The sequence below is a fragment of the Ranitomeya variabilis genome, chromosome 6, assembly GCF_051348905.1.
Source record: "Ranitomeya variabilis isolate aRanVar5 chromosome 6, aRanVar5.hap1, whole genome shotgun sequence".
NCBI lineage: Eukaryota > Metazoa > Chordata > Amphibia > Anura > Dendrobatidae > Ranitomeya > Ranitomeya variabilis.
Window position 1 is genome coordinate 100,944,729 of NC_135237.1, and position 16,787 is coordinate 100,961,515.

A 16,787-nucleotide genomic window follows, 5' to 3' on the forward strand; every position below is an offset into this window, starting at 1 on the left:
TACTCACCAGGGGTCATAACTATGCCAATCAGCACTGGCTTCACTCTCCTCTCCTATGAAAGTTAATGCTATCCAAAGGAAGTGTCTTGATTTGTCCATAAGAGAGTGAAGCCAGTGCTGACTGGCTGCAGGAGTAGCGTGACATAACAATGTCACGCGATCCTCGAGAGAGCCAGTGCTGACACCGCTGCAGTACTGGCACCGGAGGTGAATATAAGGCCATGTTCATATGTTCAGTATTTGGTCAGTATTTTACATCAGTATGTGTAAGCCAAAACCAGGAGTGGAACAATCAGAGGAAAAGTATAATAGAAACACGTCACCACTTCTGTATTTATCACCCACTACTGGTTTTGGCTTACAAATACTGATGTATAATATTGACCAAATACTGAACATGTGAAAGTGACCTAAGTGTTGTTATTTTACTGGGGAGAAACATGGGGATTCAGAAAAGGTTGTCCGAGTAGTGGACAACCCCTTTAAGTATCAGGCGATCCAATTCCAACCAATCAACAGTGCCTATTAGGCCGGGGTCACACGAACTCGCGCGAGTCTCTGGCATCAATACCCGGCACTGCCGCTGGCTCTCGGGAGCGGAGCGTTCAGCTGCATAGAAATACATGCAGCCACACACTCCGGTCCTGAGTGCTGGCGGCAGTGCCGGGTATTGAAGCGAGAGACTTGCGTGAGTTTCTCGCATTGCACTCACAAGTGTGACCCCGGCCTTAGTTTGTAATGGGGTTTGTTGGATTTCCATCATAATGGCCGTCATTTTACAGGTGTATTTTGTCCAGCATTCTTAACGGATTCTATAACAGAGACTCTTAGCGCAGCCTCCAATGCAGATGCGAGCACAGACTCTAATTTAAAGATAAAATTATAGGCAACCAAAAGGTTTTATTTGATTCACTGCCTGATATGACTCACAGCCACAATCAGCTGCACAAAACAGAAATAAATCACCCTGTGATTACAGAGCTCCGCTACAGTATGGTCTGAGCAGTTAATAGAAATGGGGCAGTAGGGAGACAAATAATCACATTCCTTTCTATCTCCATAGTTTTCCCACAACCATTTACCACAAGGAAAAGAGGGCGAGAATATGCAGCAATATTTTCCAACTGAGGTATATATTTAAAATTGTAGATCACCACAGCTAAATGCTTATGATTGTCTCCATTACTTGTATGAGTTATATAGAGCTGATTGACAGAAAATATGGTGATGTGAATCTACTCTTAGTTTGCTAAAAATGCGGATGCTGAAATATGCCGGCAGAGTGAGCTGGTCAGACAGATTAGACAGCTGTCGGCTGAACGATCATTCAACTGACAGCTACGTCACCTGACTCGCCCATATGCAGGACTGGACGGCTGGCAGTGGCTTATAACCCTCCCGATCCTCCTGCCTCCCAACATAATCTGATAGAGGACAGGCGGGAGGGCTCCGTACACATTTAAAGGTCAGTTGACCCCACAGAAATCAATGGGTTTGGACGACTAATACAATCATGTATCTGGATCTTACCTGGTATCAGTTAATCAGTGTGAACACAGACTGCTTAGAATTAATTCTGCTGCCTGTTTATGTCTTCAGGGAAGCGGTAGGGCCTGTGAGCTTTCTGACTGATTAATACACAAGTAGAATACTAATATACAATACTACTATATACTACTCTGAAAGGTTTATTGTAATATAATTAACTTGTGACTGAGGGGATGGAGGGAAAAGCAAAGGAGAATGTCATATCTTAGTGCAACTGTGTCTAATGTTCATTATGATTATATTCACATTGCCCACCAATTATTAGCAGTGAATGCTAAGTACGTAGCAGGCTTATAAAACTTGTTACCTCATTACTGACTTTGGAGCCAGGAAATAAATTATGTGTTAATCTCCTGATCCATGCCCCTGGATGTGACAGTTTTCTGCTGACATTGAATTACCGTATTACCAATATTCTACCCTTGTCCTCACCAGGACACGTCAGCCACTGTTACTCCAGCTTTCAATGTCCACAATCGCCAAAACTATTACTTGTATGTCTAATTAAAGTCTTCCTCTAAGCAGTTGGCACTTACTTTTTGCATTTTCTTATTGTTTTCTCCCTAAATTATCTATGTACTGTCAAGAAGGTCTCAAAGATTTTATCATAACCACTAGTGTAAAATAAAAATACAACTGAAATAAGCTGTAAATACTGGGACTCATTCATGGCGAGATATTGAAAGAATATGCTTTCCCCCCCAAAAAAGGAATTTTGACTGAAGCACAAAACATACTCACATGGATCCAGAAAACAGAGCTGGAAGTGCAGGATCAACGCTCTGAAGCATTGGTCTTGTTGCTGGCACTAAAAGTGATTCTAGAGGGCTATTCGGTAAGGCTCTGTTCACATCTGCAACGGCAGCTCCATAACAAAACCCAACAGGTCAGATAATAGGAATGGGGTGAGTTGTGCACCTTTCCTGCCCATTATGGAATTAATGCATCACATTTTAAGTTCAAACTCAGGTTTGAGCCCAGCCTTAGTGATGGGAAACATTATGGGTAACATGCCTTCCTTCATAACACTTTTTACAGAGTATGTAGTTTAAGGGGAAACTGTCATTACAGTTTCTCTATATAAACCATATCTACCAACTCGCGCGAGTCTCTCGCTTCAATACCCGGTACTACCGCCGGCACTCGGGACCGAAGTGTTCGGCTGCATAGAAATACATGCAGCCGCACACTTTGGTCCTGAGTGCCGGTGGGAGTGCCGAGTATTGAGGCAAGTTTGTTGCAAGTGTGACCCCGACCTTAAAGTAGATCTCCTGTCTAAAGGCTCTGTTGATACAATGTTTATATCTTCAGTTCAGTGTATATGCCAAGACAAAAATGTGTTTTTTTTCATTTAAGACAAATTAAATGAAGATAATAATACCAAAGAATTTGTGTTTGCAATCATTTTCAGGAAGAAACTGATTATCTGACAGAATTGCAGGGGTGTGAATAATTTTGGCCATGACTGTATATTTCATCAGCGTTAAAACCTACGCATTTCAGACATATTCCCACAAATATGTCTGAAACGCGTAACAATTTGAAATGCTAACTGCTCCCTGCATCGTGCTGCTTCTGGTATGAAGATGGTGAGAAACTTTTAATCAGAAAATGGCTTGATATTCCATTTTTTGTGACTGCATACCACAAGCTATTATACAACTAAACATTCTCTACATTAAATGCACACTCAGCCATTTCAAACACACATGTCATGGAAGGCACCACATTATCATGTAAGCAATACTTAATTACCTTTCCGTTTTCTTTATGAGAACCACACGGAACATCTCCTCCTGAGGAATCCTCTCATTGCCTTCAGTGTACTGAACAAATGGGTGCATGGCCACCACTGTGAAACCCTCCTGGTATAGGTCTTGTAACTTTTCAGGTAGATCACGCAGGGAGGCAATTTGGACAGCTGATGATCCTGGTATTTGGACTGCAAATTAAAAGACAGGGACATCATAAATATATAGTCATGTACAGGTAATAACACTTCCTTCCCTTTTGAAATAACATAATTGTAGCTATTAAAGGGAACCTGTCACCCCCAAAATCGAGGGTGAGCTAAGCCCACCGGCATCAGGGGCTTATCTACAGCATTCTGTAATGCTGTAGATAAGCCCCCGATGTATCCCGAAACATGAGAAAAAGAGGTTAGATTATACTCACCCAGGGGTGGTCCCGCTGCCGTCTGGTTCGATGGGCATCGCGGTCCGGTCCAGGGCCTCCCATCTTCATAGGATGACGTCCTCTTCTTGTCTTCATGCTGTGGCTCCGGTGCAGGCGTACTTTGTCTGCCCTGTTGAGGGCAGAGCAAAGTACTGCAGTGCGAAGGCGCCGGGAAAGGTCAGAGAGGCCCAGCGCCAGCGCACTGCAGTACTTTACGCTTCCCTCAACAGGGCAGACAAAGTATGCCTGCACCGGAGCCGCAGCGTGAAGACAAGAAGAGGATGTCATCGTATGAAGATGGGAGGCCCTGGATCGGACCGCCCCTGGGTGAGTATAATCTAACCTCTTTTTCTCATCTTTCAGGATACATCAGGGGCTTATCTACAGCATTACAGAATGCTGTAGATAAGCCCCTGATGCCTGTGGGCTTAGCTCACCTTCCATTTTGTTGATGACAGGTTCCCTTTAATGAGCAGTGCAATCTTTAAATTGTTTGCATGCACACTGGGCAAACAGCTACAACCTTTGAAATTTTAGGGCAAAAAAAGATATTTGCATTATTTCTTGACAAATTAGGCATTTTTATTTTGCCATTTTTAACCGAAGATCAATTGCAAATTTTGTTGTTTTTTTTGCAGTATTGGACTTTTCAGTTAAACAAAATGTTCAATTCAAGTTACATTCTTTTAATGAACTAAAAAAAAAATATGCTTTTTGCTCATGTTTAGTTGTATTTGTCTATATGTGCCCCCTTTTCACATGGACAGCGCCATGGAATAAATGGCGCTATAAAAATATACAACAAATATATATATATATATATATATATATATATATATATATATATATATATACACTGTAAATTGCACATTTTTCTCTTTTTCCCCTCCATTGTGGGATTGTTATTTTGACAAATTGCATGCAAAACTTAAATGTCAGGAAAATATAGTGTCTGCCTCTCTTTTTTCTGCCAATCATCGAACCAGCGCAGCACAGGGGATAGTTCTGAAGTGCAGTAATAACACTGCATTGATGACTGCCTTAAAAAAAGAGTATTGGCACCCATGGAAATGTATGGGGTTGTGGAAATGTCTGAATATTTTTGAAGACCGAGTGTCCAAAAAAAATGAAAAAGTAATTTGCAATTTTGATCTGAAGCACAAAATGCAACTCAACCATTCAAATCAATAGGGTCAAAGAAAAGACATACAGCACAGGGTTGCTCTCCATTTTTTCACTATTTGATGGGTTAGTGTAACAGAGCACTGTCAATGGAAGGCTGGCAGCTACAGTGGGGCAAAAAAGTATTTAGTCAGTCAGCAATAGTGCAAGTTCCACCACTTAAAAAGATGAGAGGCGTCTGTAATTTACATCATAGGTAGACCTCAACTATGGGAGACAAACTGAGAAAAAAAAATCCAGAAAATCACATTGTCTGTTTTTTTATCATTTTATTTGCATTTTATGGTGGAAAATAAGTATTTGGTCAGAAACAAACAATCAAGATTTCTGGCTCTCACAGACCTGTAACTTCTTCTTTAAGAGTCTCCTCTTTCCTCCACTCATTACCTGTAGTAATGGCACCTCTTTAAACTTGTTATCAGTATAAAAAGACACCTGTGCACACCCTCAAACAGTCTGACTCCAAACTCCACTATGGTGAAGACCAAAGAGCTGTCAAAGGACACCAGAAACAAAATTGTAGGCCTGCACCAGGCTGGGAAGACTGAATCTGCAATAGCCAACCAGCTTGGAGTGAAGAAATCAACAGTGGGAGCAATAATTAGAAAATGGAAGACATACAAGACCACTGATAATCTCCCTCGATCTGGGGCTCCACGCAAAATCCCACCCCGTGGGGTCAGAATGATCACAAGAACGGTGAGCAAAAATCCCAGAACCACGCGGGGGGACCTAGTGAATGAACTGCAGAGAGCTGGGACCAATGTAACAAGGCCTACCATAAGTAACACACTACGCCACCATGGACTCAGATCCTGCAGTGCCAGACGTGTCCCACTGCTTAAGCCAGTACATGTCCGGGCCCATCTGAAGTTTGCTAGAGAGCATTTGGATGATCCAGAGGAGTTTTTGGAGAATGTCCTATGGTCTGATGAAACCAAACTGGAACTGTTTGGTAGAAACACAACTTGTCGTGTTTGGAGGAAAAAGAATACTGAGTTGCATCCATCAAACACCATACCTACTGTAAAGCATGGTGGTGGAAACATCATGCTTTGGGGCTGTTTCTCTGCAAAGGGGCAAGGACGACTGATCCGGGTACATGAAAGAATGAATGGGGCCATGTATCGTGAGATTTTGAGTGCAAACCTCCTTCCATCAGCAAGGGCATTGAAGTTGAAACGTGGCTGGGTCTTTCAACATGACAATGATCCAAAGCACACCGCCAGGGCAACGAAGGAGTGGCTTCGTAAGAAGCATTTCAAGGTCCTGGAGTGGCCTAGCCAGTCTCCAGATCTCAACCCTATAGAAAACCTTTGGAGGGAGTTGAAAGTCCGTGTTGCCAAGCGAAAAGCCAAAAACATCACTGCTCTAGAGGAGATCTGCATGGAGGAATGGGCCAAAATACCAACAACAGTGTGTGGCAACCTTGTGAAGACTTACAGAAAACGTTTGACCTCTGTCATTGCCAACAAAGGATATATTACAAAGTATTGAGATGAAATTTTGTTTCTGACCAAATACTTATTTTCCACCATAAAATGCAAATAAAATGATAAAAAAACAGACAATGTGATTTTCTGGATTTTTTTTTCTCAGTTTGTCTCCCATAGTTGAGGTCTACCTATGATGTAAATTACAGACGCCTCTCATCTTTTTAAGTGGTGGAACTTGCACTATTGCTGACTGACTAAATACTTTTTTGCCCCACTGTATATAAAGGGCTTCTGTGGATAGGCTTTGCGTCACCCAATCTAGAAGGTCCCAGGGGAACTCTTCCCTTCACCATTTCAACCCTATATAGAGAGACCCAGACTTATGCAGGGCACCCTGGGCTGCATCCATGGAGTGGCTGCTGGCTTGTGACGCAAGCAGACAGAACAGTGAGGTCAATGTCAGGTCAGAACCAAGTTGTCAAGGTTAGGAACAAAATTGAGAGTCAGTCAGTCAAAACACAGGCCAAGATCAAAGACAGCAATAAAAAGGCTGAGTCAAAGCAGAGAAGGCGTGAACTAGAAAAAGTGTAACCTATAACTGGCAGCCAAAGACTGACTTCTTGTGGATTAAATAGGGAGGAATCTTGACCATGACGCCAAGCAGAGAGCTAATTATACTGACAACCATACTTCCTGTGCAAAACACAGATAAACTACAAGGACAATGAGTCCCATTTATCCAAATGCTAAACTGAAACACGCTACTGTGACACAATATCTATAGTATTAGTATGGCACCACATAGCCACAAAGGCACATTCACACAATCAGTATTTGGTCAGTATTTCACATCAGCATTTGTAAGCCAAAACCAGGAGTGGAACAATCAGAGGAAAAGTATAATAGAAACATATGCACCACTTCTGTATTTATCACCCACTCCTGGTTTTGGCTTATAAACACTAATGTGAAATACTGACCAAATACTGAATGTGTAAATGTAGCTGCAGTGAGAGCAAGTTCACACACAGATGTTACAGCAAGAAGAGTTTGGATTTTTTTTTGTGAAAAAACGATGTCACACTAATAGTAAAGATAAGCACATCGGCCAAAAATGGATGCAAAACGAATCCAGCACACTGATATAAAATAATAAAATTTTTCTAACAACCAAAAAGAAACAGATGTCTGCATGAGGTCTGATGCTGTGAGTGACAATTGTATTTCACTCCACCGCGTTTTAGACATCCATGTATTTATTTCCCATTGCCTAAATTGTGATAATATATTTCACATCATTGTATCAAGAATGTTATCAATCAGTCCCTGTCTCCAATAGGATTAAAAAGGAAAGTATTCTGTCTCAGGCACGCACAAGGCCAATTTAGTAAGAAGACAATTTATATAGCAGAATGTTTTACTGTATAAGATGGAATCCACAGAATTGCAAAAAACGAAAGTGGGGTAACACAGATGAATGTCAGGGTGGCACAGAACAATGCAGCTGATGACACCTCAACATTATGAAATCTCAGGAATAATCTACTATTAGTGTTATTTCATTACAGTAGATCTGGAAAGAAAAAGTTACAAAATGTTACTATTCAGCTAATAAATAAAACGATATAAAAAATACGCAGTAAGACACACTTACTTCCCGATTTAAAAAGTAGGACATTGTAATCTCGATTGACTCGCTAAATGGAAACAGACTCTACTCTTATCTTCCATTAATAGAGCTGGTAACATCCACTGAGAATTGTACAATCCACCCATAAACATTCTTTTAAGAAACAAATTCTCCAATGAATTCTCTCATCTCGTCGTACCGAATCCAAGCATGACAAGAGGTTCATGTCCCACTTGTGCAACATCTTTGTTTTCTGGGAAACTGTTCATTGCTCTATTTATAATGTGCATCTAATGACCTTTATTTTTTCCTTCAACGATTTCTCCTCTCACATAGTCTTTAGATTCAATATGAAACCTCACCTAGAACACGCAGAGATGTTCTGTCTGCTCTCATGACGTGTCTGTTTTAGTAAATAAATGCTTTTCACACAAAATGGTCTGGAGTATATTTTCTTATAACTATGTGTTGTGCTGTTTCTTTGTTATTCCTTCAAGAAATTTTTGAGTAAATTGACAGCTGGATGTTACTAGGTAGGAGTGTGTGCCTACATGGTCTGACATTGTCAGATTAGGGACACACTTCTTTGACAAGAGGGATGGTAACACCCAGTTGTCAGTTTAATCATACATTTTATTTCATCCCAGTTTGCTGCATATACCGCTGTTTACTCATCAATTGTTCAAAGTGCCCATTGTGACTCGTGTGAAATGCTAAATACATCTAAAATGGGCACGTGAGCCTCCAAGATGGGCAACAGAAGGTCACTGTCTGAATGGTTCACAACTTTGTGGAACGTGAGAAAAAGCTCAAGGTGTGTGACATAAATCAATTTCTCAATCCAAATTTTATTTTATTTGCTTACAGATTGGTACAGGGCATTTTGCTATCCCAAGAATTTGGCATAAACTGACTAATCAATCAATCAATCAATTTCTACTTCTACATGGTGGACCCTTTCAATCGTTGAACTGGCAAAAACACATTTCCTGTCATGTATCCTGACATTCCTTCATCCACCATCCTAGTATGGCACTGCCCTGAGCTCCCTGTACCAACTCCAGACAGAGATCACCCACCTTCAGAAGAAGCCAGCAAGCCAGCCACCAAGGAATACGTTGAAGATCCCGATTTTAATTTTTCAGGTGCAGCCAAGGATTGGAAGCCATACTACCATAACTAAAAAGACTTCAATGATCTGATTACAGACCTTGGGCTCATCAAGTCCAACGCTTAGCTTCTGAAATCAGGGCTCAAGCAATGGAACTTATTAGATGAAAACATCTAAGTCACAGATCAGAGGAGGCATCACCAAACTTTTTCCAGCTTCTTCATTCATCAAGATGGACTGTGATTCTGCAACAATGTGGCCAGAGTACGTGAGGCTATAGGAATCACCTGTAACCCTGTTCATGGATAATTCATGCAGGAGCCTTTTATCTCAATAAATATAAAACTATCATAAACCATTGTCACAAAATCAAAGTTCATGAGGAATATTGAAAAATATTTAGAATTGAGAGTCTTCAGTGGTTGATACCTTTTAATGGCTATCTGAAAAGATGGTAACAAATTGCAAGCTTTCGAGACTACACGGGTCTCTTCATCAGGCATAGACTAATACAACTTCTGAAGAATCACATATTTAGACACAATACAGAACAGAACTGTCATTGTGGGAGAGTGGTAAACAGTTGTGTCCATAAATATTTGAACAGTACCTAGATAAGGAGTGAATGTTTTGTTGTCCTCTGATTGGGGTCTGGCTCTGTTGTGATGCACCCATAAGGTCTGAAGTGCAAATTCCTTAATTGATGTAAAAAGACATAAATCCATGCGACACATTCATTCCTGCACTAAGTGTGTCAAAGGTTGTCATAAATTTATACTCCCAGATTCTCCTGTCTCTGAGATTTGAAGTTACCTTTCAATACAAGTAATTTCAGGTCCATGGTGCTATGATCAGGCATACAAAAATGTTTGGCCACAGGTAGATCCATTCTTTTTTCTCTTATTGTGTGGCGGTGAGAAGTTATCCTTGTTCTCAGTTTCTGCCCTGTCTCCCCCACATACAGACCCCCAGTTGGACATTTAGTACAAATAACTAAGTACACCACATTAGATGTGATGCAGCTGAAGGTACCTGGGATCTTGAAGTTTTGATGTGAATAGGGGATTTTTATCTTGTCCGTGGTCATTATAAATGGACAGGTTTTACACTTTTTCTGGTTGCAAGGAAATGTTCCTGCAGCTGTTGGAGAGGACAGGGAGCTTCTTACAATGATGCTTCTTAGATTTGGGGGCTGCCTAAAACACAGTAGTGGGGGGTCTAGGAAAATGGATCGTAAGCGGGCATCTTTTTGCAGTAAAGGTTGTAATTTCCGTGCAGCTCCCCTTAGCACCTCCAGATTTGGATTGTAGGTAACTACTAGAGGTACCCGGTTATTTTCTTATTTAAGCTTTGTAATGTAGCAGGTGATTCCTTGATATTCTGGTGGCTCTTGTGAGCGGTTTTTCAATTGTTATTGGATGGTAGCCCTGATTCAAAAAGGTCTTTCTGAGGCGACCAAGGTGTTCATCTCTATCCATGGGGTTGGAACATATACGATTGTATCTGATGGCTTGGCTGTAGACAATGGAATTTTTTGTGTATTTTGGATGGAAACTGTCCCATTTAAGGTATGTTGGACGGTCGATTGGCTTCTGATACAGGGATGTCTCTATTTTATTATTCTGCAGCTTAATGATGATGTCCAAAAAGTTAATTTCAGTACAGGAGTAGTTGAGTGTCAAGTTGATGGTGAGATGAAATTGATTAAACTGTTCATGGAACGTTTATAGCTGTCGCTCAGACTTCGTCCAGATGATTAAAATATCATCAATGTAGTGGTAGTAGGCCAGAGGCCTGGTGGGACATGAAGATAAAAAGTCGCTTTCAAGCTTGGCCATGAAAAGATTTGCATACTGTGGAGCCATTTTACTTCTCATTGCTGTGCCAGTCTCCTACAGATATATTTTGTTGTCAAATTCAAAGTAATTGTGGGTGAGGATGAATTTTATAAGTTTCAGCACACAATCAGCATCAGTCCCTGTGTTTTTAATGAAGAATTTGCAGGCATTTAATCCATTCTGGTGTGGGATATTAGAGTACAAAGATTCCATATCCATGGTGGCCAGGATGGTTCCTTCTGGTAGAGGACCTATTGCTGATAACTGACCTACTAAATAAACTGTGTCCTGAATGTAGCTGGGTGTATTCTTTACCAGGGGTTTAAGAACACCCTCTACCCATCCAGATACCTGCTCAGTAAGGGTGCCCACACATGAAATAATTGGTCTTCCTGGATTTCCAGACTTGTGGATTTTAGGAAGCATGCAGAATGTCCCTATTCTAGGACTTTCTGGTATCAGGTCATCGGCTCTTGTGGATTAATCAGGCAGACAAGATATCAACTTGTTTAGTTCCTTGTAATAGTCCTGTGTAGGATCCGACTCCTATTTTTTGTAGTAGTGTGGGCCCATAAGTTGTCTGTTTGTTTCCTTCATATAGTCTGATGTGTTCATCATGACTATTGCACCACCCTTGTCAGCAGGTTTGATGATGATTTCTTTGTTGGTTTTCAGAGACTGTATGGCCTTTCTCTCCTGGGCACTTATTTTGGATGCTTGTGTCCTGTTGGTCTCTAGGATAGTGGATTTTATCAAATGTCTGAAGGAGTCTATATATTTATCCAAATGAGGGTTGCGTCCAGGTGGAGGTGTCCAGTCTGACCTCTTCTTGGTTGTTAGGATCCCTTTTCCCTCAGTCGGAGTGTTTTCTGAATCTTCTGTATCATTTAAATATTCCCTCAGGCGCAGTCTCCTGAAATAATGTTCCATATCACTGCAGAGTTCAGTTTTATCCAGGGCCTTAGTAGGACAAAATGAGAGTCCCCTGGAAAGCACAGCCAGCTCCACCTTTTTGGGTTTATAATCTGAGAGATTAATGACACAGTTAGATGCTTTTGTGTCTGGAATGGAGTGGTTGTCCAAGTTGACAGGTTTTGGCTTTGTTTTGTATCGGTTTGTATAGAGTCCTGAATTCAGGAATGTGCTGGAAGAACACGTCGGATCCATGGAGGCAGCACCACACTTGACAAAGGATCTGCTGCAAAAATCAGCTAACAGAGGGCACCTCCCGAGGTCTTGTGAAGTCCATGCAGGTGGTTTCAGCATTATGGATGATCTATCGTTTATTATACAGCACAAAATATATATACATTTCCGTTCATTATGAGGTGGTCCAGCTTTACGGTCACTTTCTATTTTACTTAGGTGCATGAATCAGGGGATAAAAAAAAATGTTTGCAATTGGCTTCTTATTAAAAATGTTGCATTCTTTGGCTTTTACAAACCTGTTATTTCCAGGCACATTCAACATGGATGTGGTCTGTTGTCATAAATTAGCTGAGAGGTGGTCAGAAAAAACTGATGGAATTAACTCCCTGTCAGGGCTGTCCCACACGTCCAGATAATTCCGGTACCGGAATAAATCGGTACCGGAGTTATCCGTGTCCGTGTGCCTGGGAACTCACGTAGGCCATACGTGCGGCACACGTGTGCCGCCCGTATGGCGAGTGGGTACCACACGGAGCGTGTGGTACCCAAGCGTCTGGTACCCCGCATCGTGCTGAAGCCGCGATTCATATGTTCCCTGCAGCAGCGTTTGCTGCAGAGAAAATATGAATAATAGTGTTTAAAATAAAGATCTATGTGTCCAAAACCTGTGCGCCCCCCCCCCCGCTGTTCAGAAAATACTCACCCGCTCCCTCGTTGGCTGTCGCTCCTTCCTGGTCTGGCCCCATCTTCTCCTGTATGCGGTCACGTGGGGCCGATCATTTACAGTCATGAATATGTGGCTCCACCTCCCATAGGGGCGGAGCCGACTATTCATGATTGTAAATGAGCGGCCCCACGTGACCGCATACAGGAGAAGGCGCGGGGCAGAGAGGAAGGAGTGACAGCCAACGTGGGAGCGGGTGAGTATTTTCAGAACAGCGGGGGGGCGCACAGGGGGTGGGGGGGCGGCGGACACATAGATCTTTATTTTAAACACTATTATTCATATTTTCTCTGCAGCAAATGCTGCTGCAGGGAACATATGAATGGCGGCTTCAGCACCATGTGGGGGGGACAGCGCTTACTGTAGCGCTGTCTCCTGCACGCACACGGACCCCAGACGGAGAACGTCCGTGTGAGGTCCGTGTTTTACACGGACCCATTGACTTTAATGGGTCCGTGTAATACGTGCGCTCCCACGAACACTGACATGTCTCCGTGTTTGGCACACGGAGACACGGCTTGCAAAAAATCAATGACATCTGCACAGATGCATTGATTTTTATGGGTCTACGTGTGTCAATGTCTGTCACCTCACGTACCGGAGCCACTGACGTGTGAAACCGGCCTCAGACTGTAAGGTATCATGCACACGACTGTGTATATCAGAAGATTGCTATCCTTGGTTTTGCTTGATAGCACTTGTGTCCATGTTATTCTATGGGTCTGTGCACGTCTGATTTTTTCCTCAGGACAAGTGGTCTGAGGAAAAAAAAGCAGTGACATTTCCAATTTTGATCTGAGTGTCAGTTCAAAATTGGCAATGCAAGTCTATGGGTCTGCGAAAAACATCAGACGGCACTCCACTCAAGTGAAATTTTCACGGGCCCACTGAATGGAGAAAGTGAAGAAACTTTTTTTTTTCTCTCCACCTCCGAGAAAAACGGATCTCACTCCGATCAAAATCTGATCAGAGTCTGATCTGCAAAATCGGACAGTTTTTCTCCGATGGAGTGAGAAACAGTCATGTGCATCTACCCTTAGAATGCGCTCAAGGACAAATTCTCAGTTAACTCATTCAGCAAACAGCAATAATAGGGTATGTGCACACGATGCAGATTTAGTGCAGAATTGGTGCAGAACTGCAGCAGATTTTTCTGCTGCAGAAACGCTGCAGAACTGCACTGTGATTTACAGTACAATGTAAATCAATGGGAAAAAAAAAAAGCTGTGCACATGGTGCAGAAAAATCTGTGCAGAAACGCTGCAGATTTCAAAGAAGTGCACGTCGCTTCTTTTGTGCAGTTCTGCAGCGTTTCTGCTGCAGATTTTTCTGCACCATGTGCACAGCTTTTTTTTTTCCCCATTGATTTACGTTGTACTGCACAGAAACTGCACAGAAACTGCATAAAAACTGCATAGAAACTGCACAGAAACTGCATAGAAACTGCACAGAAACTGCGCAGAAACTGCACAGAATCTGCGCAGAAACTGCATAGAATCTGCATAGAATCTGCATAGAAACTGCAAAGAAACTGCACAGAAACTGCATAGAATCTGTGCAGAAACTGCATAGAAACTGCATAGAAACTGCACAGAAACTGCATCAAATCTGCAGATGCAGATTTAGTGCAGAAAATTCTGCACCACATTTCCTACGTGTGCACATAGCCATAGACAGTGCAAACTAGAGGCTAAACAAGGCAAATGGTGCAACATAGAAACTGGATTGCAAAAAAAAAAATTGCATAAGCCCCAGATACATGAACTTAAAGGGAACCTGTCACCCCCAAAATCGAAGATGAGCTAAGCCCGCCGGCATCAGGGGCTTATCTACATCATTCTGGAATGCTGTAGATAAACCCCCGATGTATCCTGAAAGATGAGAAAAAGAGGTTAGATTATACTCACCAAGGGGCAGTCCCACTGCGGTCCGGGTCCGATGGGCGTCGTGGTCCGGTCTGTGGCCTCCTATCTTCTGATGGGCAGAGAAAGTATGCCTGCGCCGGAGCCGCAGCGTGAAGACAAGAAGAGGACGTCATCCTATGAAGATAGGAAGCTCCGGACCGGACCGCGACGCCCATTGGACCAGACCGCCCGCCCAGGTGAGTATAATCTAACCTCTTTTTCTCATCTTTCAGGATACATCGGAGGCTTATCTACAGCATTACAGAATGCTGTAGATAAGCCCCTGAAGCCGGTGGGCTTAGCTCATATTCGATTTTGGGGGTGACAAGTTCCCTTTAAGTAAAAAAAAATACAACCAAAGGTGGACAGCTCCTTTAGTTACTGAGTTATTGATATTTTACTTATTTATAACTAAGATTTCCTTGACGTTTCCATTTCCAGAATAAATGTAACCCAGATATAGTGTTACAATGCGAGTGCATGTTCTCATCACTGACCATAAATGGTAAAGTAAACCTGAGTAGTAAACGTACATGGATACAATGATTTCATTGAAGTCTGAGTGTTTTATTGAGCGTAATCCCCATATTAGCAGTTCTGGCATTGTACAACACGGAGTGCACAGAGGAGAAATCAGACTGAACAGCCGAACTCCAGAGTTAATACTTGGACACCTTCCCACAAATTTACGGAAACTGACCACGATAACAAAAGTTTAGCTGAAACTTTTATACTTTTCCCCAAAATAATGGAAGAGATATTTATACCAAGTGTTGTGATATTGAAATGATTTCCGGGTATAAAGTGACATCTTCACAGCTGAATCAGACATGATTTCTACAGCCGTCAATCAAATGATTGATCCATATGTCTTCAAACAGAACTGGTAACATAGTGTTGAACGGCATTTAGTAACCCTGAATGTAAAAAAAAGAGGAAAAACATTTTGGAAAAGCTCCTGCTAGAACACAGGTAAGTCTGCTTACATGTCATACTGAACAGACTGGATCAGTGGTAAGCACTGTTTTCATGCAGCACTGCACACATGGAAATCTATCTGGGTTAAAAAGTGGCACAAGTTTTCAGCATGTTTTTTTGTTTCTGGTTACTTTAGCTTTATCAACCAGTATCAGTTGTGCCTTTTGGCTGCTGATGTCGTCTGCCAGGAAATGGTTCAGTCACAGCACTGTGCTTCCGTAATAATCGAAAGCCACAGCGCAGGTGTAACAGAGCCTAAGGCCGTATTCACACATTGTGGTTTTATAAAATTCCATTCACACAGTTAATAGATTCTTTGGGAATGCTGTTATTTGGCTTAGAATACATTCTCACCACAAAGAAGCAACTATAATCACAGCTTTTCTATGCGCAAAAGTTCTAAGAAAACATTTCGATTACTGTTTTTTTTCTTCTGAGCTGCAATTCCAGTTTCATATGTAATCACAGCAAGAAAGAAAATTTTCAGATGATCACTGTTCTACAAATACTTGAATGTTGCATGCTCTCCAACTGTTCTCAGAGGACAAATATTTGCTTCACATCTGAGTAGTAGAAGGCTCTATTGTAGATTTATAAAAATATCAGTCAAAACAGTGCAAAAGGCCGTGCTACTAACCAGCCAGGCAAAACTAACAGCTGGGGCTGCAACTCTCAGCTGTCAACTTTAGCAAGACTGGTTATCAAGAATAGAGGGATCCCGTTTTTTTATTTCAATAATTTAAAAAACTGACATGGGGTCCCCCCATTTTTGACAATCGGCCAAGCTAAAGCAGATAGCTGGGGGCTGGTATTCTCAGGCTGGTAATGGGCCATGGATTTTGCCCCCTCCCAGCCTAAAAATAGCAGCCAACAGCTGCCTCAGAAAAAGCGCATCTATTAAATGTGCCAATTGTGGCGTTTTGCCCAGCTCTTCCAACCTGTCCTGTGTTGGTGGCAAGTGGGATTCATGTGGGGTTAATGTAATCTTTGTATTGTCCTGTGACATCAAGCCCATGGGTTAGTGATGGAGAGGCGTCTAATTCAAAATATATATAATTAATATAGAATACAAAGGTGACATCAACCCCACAAATATGAGCCCCACTTGCCAC

The 16,787-nt window shown here is 42.0% G+C and overlaps 1 protein-coding gene across 2 annotated transcripts in view; it reads right to left on the bottom strand.

Moving 5' to 3' along the window:
• Nucleotides 1–16,787, bottom strand: part of RFTN1 (raftlin, lipid raft linker 1) — a 462,134-nt gene that overhangs the window by 317,167 nt on the left and 128,180 nt on the right. For both annotated transcript variants that reach the window (XM_077268863.1, XM_077268864.1), the window contains one exon: nt 3,304–3,490. In XM_077268863.1, the coding sequence (XP_077124978.1) occupies nt 3,304–3,490 (187 nt within the window). The remainder of the gene's footprint in view (nt 1–3,303; nt 3,491–16,787) is intronic.